Raw genomic sequence first — 13,767 nt, 5'->3', positions numbered from 1 at the left:
ATATAACTATGTAGTTTCTGAATCATCTTAAATGTAAGTGATTAAAGTTTAGTGGGATTTAACCTCCAGGATTAAGTAGTACCTTTATTTTGAAAGTGAAATCAGACTCACTACAGTAATTTGTCAACCAGGAAGTTGTGCCAGGTGTGGGGCATTTTGTGTGGCAGTTGTTCCTCATTTCTGATCTTGCGTGACGAGCAGAAAGGTGCAGACAGGTGAGCCAGTCAGAGGTTCTTTTTTAATAATTACATTCTTCCGTTTGCAGTTCAGTGCACCGTGTTGACAGCCGGTTTACATTCCAGGTCTGTGGGAGAGCAGAAACTTCAGTTCCAAGTGTGGCTGCTTGTTAATGAATAACTCTCCTTAAACATGTTGGATCCGAGAGTGAATGAGACCAGAGCGACGGCCACCAACTTCAGCCCCAATTACAAAGGTCAGTTTTTAAGAAACAGATATGTTCTAATTTCTAAAGGGAACCAGGTAGATCACCTACTTACTTCTGTGCTGAATTAGTCACATTATTGACATTAGAGCGCAGGCCAAAAACCTAAAGCTGTTAAGCGTTCAAGTTTGGCATTTTTACAGAACACGTCATGTGTAGGGACTATAAAGTGTCAGTGTTTATAATCCCAGTTTGCCCCCGGGAGGGACTGTGGACCCCATTAAAGGGAAACCTTTTGTTCACAAAAATCTTCCATGGCTACGTGTGGAATCCTTTAAAGAGGATAAACATCTCATCTACTTGTTTTGTGTTCAGTTTAGGTTCTTAACTACATACATTTGTACAGATAACAAGGTTACCTGATATGGTCTGAATCTGCTTCCAGCCAGAGTACAGTGTATGAAATGAGCTTTTTCTTAGTGGTATAAAGCATTTCCACTCCACTACATTTCAGAGAGAGCTGGAGTTGTACTTGTTAGAAAGTATTTTAACATTAATGCTGCTTTTTTTTTTTCTCCACAAGACTTTGTTATCACTGGACCCAGGCCACCAGGATACGTCCAATCTATGCAGAAGAAAAACACAGTGAAAGAACTTCTAATGATGAAATGCCAGGTTAGTGAACAGGTATTTCAATGTGGCACATGAACAGAGCGAGACAAGTCTGAGATAAGATAATACAGGTTTTACAGTACGGTTAGGATTTTCTCGAAAATGTGGCAGTCAACACCATTACACGTTTGTATAAAAAATATGTCAGACTCAGGGCTTTCTTATGTTAAATAATTATTTTTTATGTGTTTTACAACTTGTAAATCAGTGTCTTGTTTGGTTTATGAGAATAGAAAAACTTTGAGTATGAGGAAGTTCAGAATTCCTACACTTCACTGATACAACAGACAATAAAGTACAGCTTTCCAAGATTAGTATGCAAAGTGTGGGTGTGTATAGCAGAAGATAACCCAATTACATTTGCACACTTGCACGAAGTTGCTCACAATTTTAACTGAAGTAATAGTTTGGAAATGGGTCTCTTTCAGAAAAGGAACTGCTCAGAGGAGGACAACAACGTGGAGTATAAGTTTAAATCAGCAAAACCTGAAACTTTTGCTGGTGATGTGAGTCGTCACATGCTGGGCCCTCAAGCACCCCTGAACCCAAATACCCTCACTCACTTCCCTCCAGCTCAAAACGGTTACATTACCCAACAGCAAATGCAACATCCAGCTCTGTCCCAGCTCTCTCAGGGCCCAGTGGCTCCGGCTTGTGAGATCAAAATGTCTTTATTTCACTGGCAAATCCAACAAGAGACGCAGAGAGTTGGAGGAGTTTCTCCTGAGCGGCTGAACGTGCAAGATGCAGACGGTGACACGTACGTATGGATGAAGTTATTTAGAGCAGCGATTCCCAAACATAGTTTGCAGTATAACTAATGAGGTGAGGTGGATGTATATACTGTAATTTGCCATTTTCTTTTACGCCTGCCAGGTTTCTGCATATAGCAGTGGCACAAGGTCGACGGGCTCTGGCGTATGTGCTTGCTGCAAAAATGGCTTCATGTGGCTCTCTGGACATGAAAGAACACAACGGGCAGGTACGCACACTGAGCGAGGGTGTATGTGTTCATCTCACGTAGATACAGCCAACAGACGTCATGCATGCTGATGTTCATACTCTTTGTCCACAGACAGCTCTTCAGATAGCTGCTGCTACCAATCAGCACTTAATTGTCCAAGACCTGCTGACACACGGAGCACAGGTCAACACTTTTGACTTCTGGGGCCGGTCTCCTTTGCATGTGTGTGCTGAGAAAGGCCACTTTCTCAGCCTGCAGGTAAGATTTCAGTGTTCATCAACACAGGTCAGTTAGCTGAGGCTGTTTGTGGGTGTAATCCTCGTTAGTCTCACTGAATAGTTGACTCTAGATACCTTGAATTCTTTTTCACACACCTATTTCCATCCACAGACCATCTGGAGGACCCTAACAGGGAGTGGGAAACCTATTGACATTGAAATTTTCAATTATGATGGTGAGTGGAGTTTTATCCTACAGAGAACTTGGTGAAGCTAATTTAAAATGCCTTTGTGTTTAAACAGTATTGTTCTTTGTTGGTAGGTTTAACCCCACTCCATGCAGCAGTCTTGTCTCACAACGCTGTCATTAAACAGCTGAGGTGTCTGGACAACCCTTGCTCATATGTAAAAATGAAGATGGCTCAGAGGAGACAGATGTTTGTTGAATGTATTAAGACTCTTCTGCTCATGGGTGCGTCCCACGGCACCAAGGTAACGAAGGGAACTAACAGAGAGCGCTTGGCTTTCAAATGAACACAACGTTTGTTTGTTTGTGTCGTGGCAGACTGGAGTCCCAGTTCTCATGCATGTTTCTTTGCCTCAGGATCTGAAGAGTGGACGGACTTGTCTTCACATGGCTTCTGAGGAAGCAAATGTGGAACTGTTGCAAGTTTTCCTTGACCAGCCATATTCACTGTCCCTTGTAAATGTTAAGGTTAGTCATTTTGTTGGAATGAAATTGGACATATCCTGATATATTCCGACTTTTTTTTATTGTTAATCAGCCTAAAGCAGTTTCAAAATACACAGACTGCACGTTCTCTACACTGCTGTGTCTATATGTTTCAGACATTTAGTGGAAACACTGCCCTGCACATTGCCAGTTCTTTGCAAAACCATTCAACTCAAGTGGAAGCAGTGAAGCTGCTGATGAGGAAAGGAGCAGACCCCGGGATCAGAAACTCTGAAAATGAGCTTCCGTCTCAGCTGGTGCCTGAGGGACCCATTGGTGAAAAGGTAGGGTGTGAAACAAGGACGAGGTTGTCCTGTCGCATTACTCAGATTTGATGAATGACACTGATAATTTGTCTTTTTTTAAGGTGAGGAAGATCCTGAAAGGGAAATATGTCCACGCTTAAGTGAAGTTCAAAAACACTGTCAGTCAGACAGTCGCCCCTATCAATGTATTATTTGCCAAAATAAGGCAGATGCTGTTTGTTTCAGTGAAACATGCTAAATTGTTCATTACCATGTAATACTCAAGGTGAAGTGATGGTGAATTATATATATATATATAAATATATATTTAGGGAGAATCATGGGTTCAGTCTTTTTTTAAATTTTAAAATAGGGTTGTAGAAAAAGGGAATGGAAATGTTATGCTACATATCAAATTTTAGAATAGAAATACCTAACATAGTAAAAGTTTCATTTTATTGTGGTGTCCATGTAGTCATGTGTTAGTAATAGAATACACATGTATTCTCTCACGTGAGATCATTTTGATTACGGTGAGACTTCAGGTGTTGACAGGTGATTCTATATCACCAAAATGTTGTTTTTTTTTAGTGTTTGTATATGTTTTAGTTGGAGAACCGACTGACTGCATTATTAAGCACATTTTGTTGTTAAATATACAGTACAAGTTAACTGTGCTTTGTGGGTGTCTAATTTTCAATAAAAAAGATAAAGACGTGGAAAAACTTTTATTTAATCCGGGTGCTGTAAGCTATTTCAACCAGCAGAGGGCACTGCTGTTACAGCTTCAGATGAGACAGAGTGGATACCAATAGCAAACAGAGGCGGTTCTGACACATGGTCAAATGGTTTACACGGACCCTCATTTCCCCACAATAGACTATGTTACATCAACATAATTCAGCTCTGTATTAACGCTCCTGTGGACATTACTGCATTACTATCTCTTTGCACTACATCTACTTTGCAACATTGCACATTATTATTATTTTTAGACTGTTTCTTCCCCTTGTACTTCTTTCTTTTATTTAGTATGTTTCAGTAGTTTTCTATGGGACTTATCAGTCCAATTCTTCTGTTTGCACCAACAACACCACGTCAAACTCCTTGTATGTGTAACATACCCGGCAATAAAGTGTTTCTGATTCTGATGAGTTGATTATTATTTACATATATTTATATTTTGTCTATATAATCCGAGTCTGCAAAATAAATAGCAACGAAAGCTGTCAATTAAATTTGCCTCCAAAATGTAGTGGAGTTATTGTAAATTCGCCACAAAACGTCAGTTTTCCCAAACCACCGTGAGATGGTACTGTCGAGCCGTCCTGGTCGCACCTCCCCTGCGCCTGACGCTGTAGTGCCGGGGTGCCTGTGCTGGAGGCGGTGTGTCGCTCTTCATTGTTTCGGTGGAAAGCCCGATGCACGGTTTCCCACATTTGTTTCAATGGCTACCGCACAGAAACCACGTCCCACCTGAGAGGGAGCGGTTCAGCTGCGAGCAGAGGAGCACCAAACCAGAACTGAGCCGCAGTACCGCGCTGTGTGGGGTTTACCGTGCGCGCTGGAGATAAACGCGCTTACTGGCGGACAGTCTGTGGATCCTGAGGAAAGAAGGGGGTAAGGAAATCATGCTCTCCGGATTATAAAGCGAGGTTACACGTAGCCTTTCTGGTCTTCCTTGCACCGTGAGCGATTGTGCTGAGATATACCCAGATTTAGTGTCATATGCGCTTCCAGTTATCAGACTAAACGCGTTGGCTTCTTCAGGCAATAGTGCGTGATGTTTGATGAGCCAGATATCTTAAGTAGAAGCTCGCTTCCATTACAACCAGCCTGTTCATTTTCCTAATCGGCTGAGCTTTAGGAGGTCCAGCAGAGCTTATTTTACTGTGAGCTTAATCATAGACCAGCGCAGCCTTCTGTGGGCTTTAAACATTTGCATGTATTTCAACATGTATATTTACATAACTTACAGTTTTGTAGTTTTAACTGCCAAAGACTTTTTTCCGTTTATCTTTAATATTTTGGATTTTTCCATCTTATTACCGTCTGTTTTGTGGTAATCATATGTTTCTATTCACCAAACCTTACAATGGCCTTAGCTTGTCATTGTTAAAACGTTGCCCATTGCATTACATTAATAATGAGTAGTACACACACAGTTTCTTGTGTGTGAGCAGGTTTCCTTAACCTACTGACACCTTTGCTCTGACCTAAAGGATTACTCTGCTAACCTACATTCGGGGGCTTGCACTGTGCCAACTGTACTTTGTTATGTGCGTGTTTTTAGGTGTACTTTATTTCGGTGCTTGTCTGTTTTATTTCATTTGACAAAGGTGCTGAGCATATCAGTCCTCCTCTTTGCTTGGTATTGTCAGGGTTAAAACCTTGACCCATCACCCCATTGCCTGGAGAATGCATGCATGGCACCTATTAGGTGTCAAACAAATCCCTTTCCTTTATTGATCTCTGGAGGGGGGGCACTCTCTCTGCCCCCCCCACCCCCCCCCCCCCCCACCCCACCCCCCGTCCCCTCCCTTCAGCTTTAGGTCAGAGCACAGGGTCAGTGGGGAACCCATGTTCAGCATTGTCTTGCTCACAGGCTCTTCATTTTGCTAATGGCTGGTGGAGCATGGTGTTGTGGTCTAAGCAGCATCTGCCAAATCATTAAGCTGCCCTGTTGCTCATTCATCTCACTTTTGGAATCAATATCATAGCCACAAAACCAGTAGAATCTGTTTTTACTGTCTCCTTTCTTGCACATGCACAGCCTCACAATAGAAATTCTCCTGAGGCCTGTAGAGCAGCTTAATGGTTCCACGAGTCGAGAGTGTCACCTTGACAAAATGTGGTACCAAGCGCAGCCATTGATCTACCAAGGTCCATGGGAGTAAGCTTGCTGTGTTGTAGTCTTGATCTGGCTCTCGTCTGTGCTTGTCAGGTTGTAGTTAACACGCCTAGGTGTCATTTTTCGGTTGAGCCTGATACTGTAGAGTCAGTGTCTGCTTTTTTTTGTTCATGACAGTCAAAGGAAATTAATCATCAGCATTTTTTTAAAATTCAAGTGCATGTTTTTTGTTTGAGTAGATTTTTTTAAGAAAAAAAAAAGTCATACTTCACTGGTTCCAGCTTCTTAAAAATGAATATTTGCTGGTTTTCTTGTTCTGCAGTTTTTAAGTGAATATAGTCAGTAAAAAACAGACAATTCAAGACATTACCTTGAGCATTTTTAAACCTATTTTCCTACAAAATAATGATCAGTTTAATTTTTAAGAAGGTGATTATTTTTTTTACAGCATTATATAGAGGTAATTGAAATGATTTATTAACTATCAAATGAAAAAATGGCTTAATGTCAGCACTGCTTAGTTTGGTTAGCTTTGCAGTGTAGCTGTGAAACCCACTGTGTCATACAGTATTAATATCCATCACATCCTTTTTTAGGTAGTTTCAGCTTGTGACCCCTGATCCTGTTTTATATCACAGTTTCTGTATTTTTAAACTATTTTTTGCTTGTTATGCAACAGCCATTTGAATATTCTTGCCCTTTTTATGTAATGTCAGATTTTTATGGCTTATTTTCCCTTCATCATGCAGTATGTGCTGTCTTGATTTATTTGAAAAATAGAGCTAATTCTTAATAACAAAAGTATGAAAAACACATTTGTAATCTTAGTGCTTGTATAACCTCCTCTGCAGATGCACTTGTATACACACACTCACATCCGATTCCCAGGGCCTGGCCTCCCTCTCACAAACTCTTGGGAAACTTTCAACTAACACCAGTTCAAAGGCTGGTTGAGAGGCCTTGGACCCGCAGAGTTAAAGCCCCACTGCTTGAAGCTCCCACAGTAGCGTCCTTTGTGCCTGTGTGACCAGCTCGCTCTGTATTCCTCTCTTGCTCAACCAACTCCAAGTATAATCCTCCCAGCCCCTACTGAGGAGATGATGAAACCTCTGCTTCCAAACTTCCACTCTTTAGATTTATGCAGTTGTGTAACTAATCCAAAATAGGAGAGAACGCTAAATTTATAGCCAGTGTGTTATTCTCAAGCTCTTAAATCAGTCTAGTCAGCATTTATGGTTTTGTTTATAACAGAAAACTCATTAAAAGAGCTGTGGAAGTAGCTGTACTGTGTCTTGGTTCCTTGTAGGCTTCTTGTTGATGAGTTTGTGCTGAGAGAGTGATGTGCAGGCAGCAAACCATCGCTGCTGTTTGCAGAATATGATTTATTGATGTTTGTCAGGGTAATTGGCACCTGCCTGTTAGAGGATGATTAGGCAGTGCTGTAAAACTGGCTCTGAGCTGACACTTGTTTGGCTTTGAAGTGGAGAAACAAGAAGGTAACCTTAAGTGAGTGAGCCCAGGGTTTCAAATTCAGATTATTCAAGCACTGAAATAACTAAAGCTCAAGAAGGACGACCTCTCTGTCTCCGTCCTTGTTAGTCAAATACTCTCCCAAACTGAGCTACTAATAATCAACCGTGCAGAGCTTTCATTTCACAGCAGCAGGGAAGTAGCACACAAATGAATGTTCCCACAGGTGTAATGAGTAACCTGAATGTCAGGTCCCTTTATTGTCAGGTCACTTCCTTGGCGGGGCTCCAGTTTCCAGTTCCAGCTTTTGTCACTGAGGTGAAGAGAGGTGCTGGTTTGTGTGTGTGCAGGTGGAGGGATTAGGAAAAGATAATGTCTTCTCTGTGTCTGTGTCTTTCATACAGCCTTGCTGTTAAGCACCCTGGTGAATTCTGGAGACAAAAGGTTTGTTCAGTTCTCACCTCAGTATCAAAAGAGTTGATTAGGTGTGAGAGGACAAAGGGAAACCAACAAAAAGCTGTCTTTAGAGGGTTTTTTTGTGCAAATACAGAACACTGCATGTTAAAGTTTTGTTGATTGATTTACAAAAAAGACGTCTGTCCTTGGCCACTTTCACCCTGAGGTCACAGGTCAGCTCCAGGCCTTCTCATAGGCATTCACTGACTGTGTGCCACATCCAGGTCTCCTCCTTCAGATCAGTTTTCTTTATTTTGATTAATTGTTTCAGCTCTGCCCTGCACACTGAGCCTGTTCCTTCTTCTGAGAGTTGATGGTGCACAGAGACTTTGCTGTAAATGTCCCGTCTTAACCTTGCAGAGAAAAGCGACCAGCGCTCAAGTGGATTTGAGGATAGTCTGCAGAAGCCCGCAAATTATACGCCGAGTTTATTCTCCAAATTTGGACCAAAGAAGGCTGTGTTTCCCAGGCACGCTTAGAGGACACTTTGGAATCAGACAGCCCCATCACCTGTGAACATACATTTATTTGGTCTTGAAATAAGGACCTTACATTGGATATTGGAAACTCACAGATTCTTTATTTTCCATTGTCCCGTACACTACCAATCAACTCAGTCACTCTTAAAAACTAAGGGGGCCTTTGAAGACGGTTTTAAATATTGGATTATTTATCAAAACAGCTGTTTGTGTGTGCCGGGGCAGTTCAGCTGTGTGTAAACCTCATCCCTGCTCTATCTTCTAAAACATTCCTCAGCCCTGATGTCACAGAGCGTCTGAGAGGATATTTATTGTCTGAGGTTGAGGTTTATCAAGTGTGCAGTGGAGGTGGGGGGCACCGAAAAGTTTGTGTGTGTGTGTGTGTGTCTATGTTTGAGTCTGAAAGAAGAGAAGGGGGCGGGGGGGCGGGTGCCTTTGTGTGTTCCCAGACCGTATCTCATCTGCCCTACTTGTGGAGCTTTGATTCAAGTCTGAACTGGTCTTAGACAGAGCTCTGTGTTTGGTTTGTAGGAAACGCAGTAAATCCCACCTGCAAGTGCTGTAGCTGGAATAAGTGTGTACATGTGAGTGTCTAGCAAGGTGTGACACATGTCCGTCAGCTGCTTTGTGCTGACTAAAGGTCTTGTGGTTTTTACACCGTGCAAGGCCAATTTAACCTAGACTGAATAAATGTGGGACTTTTTGAAGTTTTTTTTCACTAATTTACCACAAATTTTCCCTCATGGCAAAGTTTCATTCATTGCTACAACAGAGGCTTTTAGTTTCTAATAAATCTGAGGCATATTTTAGACAATTTATACCGGAAAGCAACTTTTAACCTTGATTCAGAAAAGGCGTTTGACAATCCCCACAAAAGTAAAATAGGAATATCTCACTAGGAAATTGTGTAAATAAATTTACCATCACACAGGATGTGATGTAACTGTGCTATTTAGGATGAGTGCCTGTGTAAAAACTTGGATGTTGGAGGAAATGACTGACTCTTCAAGCTTTAAACTGTCTACTATGTATTTAAGACGCCAAAAATCCAAAATACCCCAAATCACAGACTGAAGAGATTGTTGGCTTTGCTGGTTTGAAGCACATAAAAAAAAACACAAACCTCAAATTTTGAGTGAAACTAACTCTCCTTTCCTTTCTCCTCCAGACGTGAACAGAGGCCCCTGTTGCTCGAGAGCGCCTCACTGTAGCGTCTGCCACCATGGTGGAACCAGCCGACAGGCCGTCTACAGCCGGACAGAGGCTGGGCGCCCCTGAGAGTTTTGGGGTGTCCACCCTGGAGCCAGGCCTGCGTCCTCCTGCCCAACCTCCAGGGAGACAGGTCTCCATACGGGTTCAGATGCTTGATGACGTACAGGAAGTCTTCCAGATATCAGTGAGTTATATGTGTGTGTGAGTGTCTGGTTCTGTTTTTGCAATATTAATATTGCTCTAAAATCTTAGCAGAATATAAGAGAAGCAGTTGTGGGGTGAGAGTGGTGTCCTGAGGGTTCACGTGAGCTCCCTCATCTGCTCGGGTTCTCTGTGTGCATGTCCATCTATTTATCTAAGGATTTGTCCATCTGTCTATCTGTCTCCCCTATTAATACACCTCCCGCTGCAGCCCCACATTAATGACTGATGCAAATCTTCCAAAAAAAAGGTGTAATAAAACCCAAGAGTTGAGGCTTATCCGTGGGAATATTCAAATGTTCATTTTCCTGTGTGTTTATTCAGTCCCTCAGCTGTTTGTGGTTGCAAGAGGATGGCTCAATGTGTTCCATTCACCTTGAGCCTTATCTCACATCTCCACTTCCTGGAGATACACAGGAAGTGGGATAGAGGCCAGCTTCCTGTCTAAGCACACCACACCTACAGATCCCTGATTCTGCCTTATAGTCAGAAACACACACTGCAGCTTTTATTCCCTTTCTGTGTCTCTCTCTCTCTAATTCTTGTCTGCAGACTCAATCCTTAGCATTATTATCTTCTCGTTGCCATTCTCTCATTAACACACTTATACAAACATACATAACTGTAAAGTGTTTTTAGATTCTAGTCAGTATTCGTCCAGATAAGGCATCTAAAGTGTTTGCATGTGTTTTGAATCTCTGCAAATTTGTCTGTGAGCTCGAACATGTCAAGAGTGTGTGCTTGCATATAAGTGGGTCTGAGATGTTTGTCCACAGCGGCTCTCTGACTTCCTAATGCTGTTTAGAGAAAGAGGTCCTCTGAGAGGGCTGCTCTGCGAGCGAGCTTTAATGACATCGGTGCTGTGGTGCTTTGGTATGTCATCTCTGTGGGGGTGTAGCCTTGGTTTCTGAATTAATGTCTGCACCAAGCTGACAGAGAGTTTGGTTTCATGCCCTGCTCAGTGGTTTGCATGCCTTTAGAAAACTGCAGCTGCTGTTTCATAAGCTTAAAATTTGGGGAGTTTTTTTGTGATGATAATTGAGAAAGAATCCAGATAAGAGCCACTGTCTCAGCTGGCTTGTCGAACATCCAGAGCTGCCAGTTCGTGGAGCCGTAATTGGCTCTTGCAAAAATGCCAAGAATGTATGTGGTGGCTAGTGTGTCAGTGCCTGAGGATGCGTCTGTGGCTGAGTGGACGGTTTGACAGAGGGCTGGGCTCCGGTGTGTGTGTGTATGTGTGTGTCTGAGATGTCATCTGCATCTGTGTGAATTTTTTTAGCATTTTTTGAAACCCTAAATTGATGTCTTCTTAAATTAATGTAAGGACACAGAGCTTGTGGTTCTCCACAAAGCAGCAGCAGCAGCATCACTCCTCCTCCTCATGACAGGGATCTATCCCGACTATCTTTTCTACCCTCAGTCTCTCTGTCACACACACACACGAAGGAAATGGCCTGTCTCTGTAGAACATCTTTAGGCGTCACTGCTCAGACCATAACAGGGCAGAACGCATCAGCCGACAACAGCAGCATGACCACAAAATACTAACACTGCACTCGCACACACGCTCACTAGGTTGGGATTGTTCGCTTGCTGTCACAGTAGCTAAATGTGAACTGGCAGAGGACTGGACTGGGAATGATCATGGAGGGAGAAGTGGAGATGGGAGGAAGGAGCTGGGGATGGAGGGAATAGGCAGGAGAGTAGGAGAAAAGGAGTAATGCTCCTCAAATGAAAACAGAAGGCAGAAAAGGAGAGAAGGGAGCAGAAAATCTTGGAAGGGAAACCAACCAAATTAATGACAGTTGGTTTCACTGCTTATCACAGATTCAGTGAAATAAGGGAGGTATTGTCTTTTGAGCTTGACTTGCCTAATCAGTCTTTTGCCTGTTACAATGCCTTCCAGTGTATTTGTGCAGTAGGTGTAGACTAACATGTGAATCAGAAGATAAGCCTGCAGCTTACACTAGTGTTGGCACTCGTTTGGGCATTTTCTCACTGCAGGGAGGTAAAGTGTGTGAGTTTTGTGTGCAGAGTTTTAGCTGGACTCTCCTGTTTTCAGAGGCACAAACTCTGAATACCATTGAAATCTAATGTAGCTTTTCCCTCTCATAACATTACAGGAGAAATAGGCTGCTCAGCTTCTGCTCATAGTGCAGAGTAAAATATTTGTTTATAGATTGTTAATACTTTCTATGATCGTTTGTCATTTTCTTTTATTCTCTGACCTGACTTTGAGAAAATGTACATTGTGTTATTGTACATTTCATTAATAAAACATCATGATAAGACTTCGGCCCACAATACATTAGTGACTATAGCTACACACACACACACACAGTAGGAGGTTTCATTATTAATTTGGAGTGGAGGCAACATGGTGGAGGAGTGTGTGAGTGCACAACATCATCACTCACTCCCACCTGCTGAATAATTGAAGGTAGAGCGGATGTGCTGTGTGTGTGGCTTTATCTGTGTGTATTTGCATGCTCAGTGAATAATGGAGGATGTGTGTTACTCATTTGCTTTGACTTGGTTTCACCTATTTCAACATATTTCAGTTTCAGTGAAACCAGTGACTGATACTTTTCCTCTTTCTTCCAACACACAAATACAAGCATCCACAAATGAACATATCATATACTATTTTTCCTCCAGGTATATGATATTTAATGTATGTGTAAGCTGCAGTGTTTACTTGTATATCAGAGAGAAACTTTGCCCTCGCAAGAAAAGCCTCCTGTCCCAGATTCTCTAAGTTTATCTTGAGGTCACAGCATCAGTGATCGAGGGGAATTTTCCAAAGGAAACCATTTTGGTTTGTGTGGTGGATATTAATAAAACTCAGAGCAAAGGAACAAGTGACTGCACTTTACTCTAAATCACACTTGTTTCTAAATGGCAGTAAGGGCTAGCATGAGCAGCATTCTGAACACCTTAAAGGATAAAGTATAGTAGGAAATTATGATTTTGCTGCCCTTAAAAAGGGGAAAACGATTAATTTATTTCAGGCATTTCCCTGTAGTGAACGAAGCAGGATTGTATCAACATAATCAAGAATAAGTCAGGTATATTTTTCTTATTGTCAACAAATCTCATGGAAGACCAAGCCCAGCAATTCAAGTTGGAAAGCAGTGAACTAATGCATTGTTAGTTTTGGTCTTTTTTTTTTCTTTGCAAAAGCAAAACTATTGAATACCACCGGACTTATCCTGAAATTGGATCTGAACTTAAATTGGAGCCACAACAAAATAAAGACAGAGACAGAGGCCAGCAAGGCAGAGCAAAACAATGAGGCCGTGAATTTAAAATTACGTGTTTCGTTCTGCAGCAGGGAAAAACAAGAAGTGTTTTGATCCTTTCAGTTCTGGAAACATTGGAAACAACATCCAGCCTGGTGTTTTTCACATTTAGCCATGAGTTGCACACATCTTATTCTCTGGTGAGCCTGCATGATGGCACCTGCAGCTGTAGTTCACTACAGATTCATCAGGCATCTGCAGTATCCTCACATCTCAGCTTTGACTCGCTCTACATTATGATGACAAAGATGAACTCCTGCTGATTCCCTGGAGAGCAGTTGAGCTCAGTTAAGTCTGTCCCCCGTGGACCTGCCCTCGCTTTAAGTATCTCATTGGTTCAGATGATGCATACATAATACTAGCAGTGATTAAGACCTGCATATGGAGCCACATGTGCCCTGACAGAGCTTTCACTCTTGCTTCCCATTTCCTCCGTCTCAAAGATGAAATAATACAAAGGGAATACACTGTCTTTTTTCTCCTGTCTTTCAATCACTGGAGTCCGATTGGTTAATGTTTTTCCTGTACTGTCTCGTCCAGCGTTCTGACCTTAATCCCTGCAAGACCACCCAGAACATCCAC

At 42.1% G+C, this 13,767-nt stretch overlaps 2 protein-coding genes across 6 annotated transcripts in view; both read left to right on the top strand.

Moving 5' to 3' along the window:
- The first annotated feature begins 111 nt into the window (after positions 1-111).
- On the top strand, positions 112-4,365 carry nfkbiz (nuclear factor of kappa light polypeptide gene enhancer in B-cells inhibitor, zeta). 3 transcript variants are annotated; one of them, XM_041032563.1, is made up of 11 exons: positions 113-215; positions 303-433; positions 966-1,057; positions 1,483-1,814; positions 1,931-2,036; positions 2,130-2,276; positions 2,409-2,472; positions 2,559-2,728; positions 2,841-2,951; positions 3,086-3,253; positions 3,337-4,365. In XM_041032563.1, exons 2-11 carry the CDS (start codon positions 370-372, stop codon positions 3,373-3,375), a joined length of 1,293 nt encoding a protein of 430 aa, XP_040888497.1. In that variant the 5' UTR covers positions 113-215; positions 303-369; the 3' UTR covers positions 3,376-4,365. The 3 variants fall into 3 exon arrangements, with proteins under 3 accessions (XP_040888495.1, XP_040888497.1, XP_040888496.1); XM_041032561.1 differs by having other exon boundaries at positions 112-215; positions 3,086-4,365; XM_041032562.1 differs by lacking the exon at positions 113-215 and having other exon boundaries at positions 267-433; positions 3,086-4,365.
- Positions 4,366-4,616: 251 nt separating this feature from the next.
- The window catches only part of farp1 (FERM, RhoGEF (ARHGEF) and pleckstrin domain protein 1 (chondrocyte-derived)), a 47,440-nt gene continuing 38,289 nt past the window's right edge, over positions 4,617-13,767 (top strand). For all 3 annotated transcript variants that reach the window (XM_041032043.1, XM_041032042.1, XM_041032041.1), the window contains exons 1-2: positions 4,617-4,834; positions 9,639-9,866. In XM_041032043.1, coding sequence (XP_040887977.1) covers positions 9,693-9,866 — 174 coding nt within the window. In that variant the 5' untranslated portion in view covers positions 4,617-4,834; positions 9,639-9,692. The remainder of the gene's footprint in view (positions 4,835-9,638; positions 9,867-13,767) is intronic.

Source organism: Toxotes jaculatrix, chromosome 24 (genome assembly GCF_017976425.1).
Source record: "Toxotes jaculatrix isolate fToxJac2 chromosome 24, fToxJac2.pri, whole genome shotgun sequence".
In the NCBI taxonomy this organism is placed as follows: Eukaryota; Metazoa; Chordata; class Actinopteri; family Toxotidae; genus Toxotes; species Toxotes jaculatrix.
This window is presented reverse-complemented; position numbering and strand designations above follow the sequence as displayed.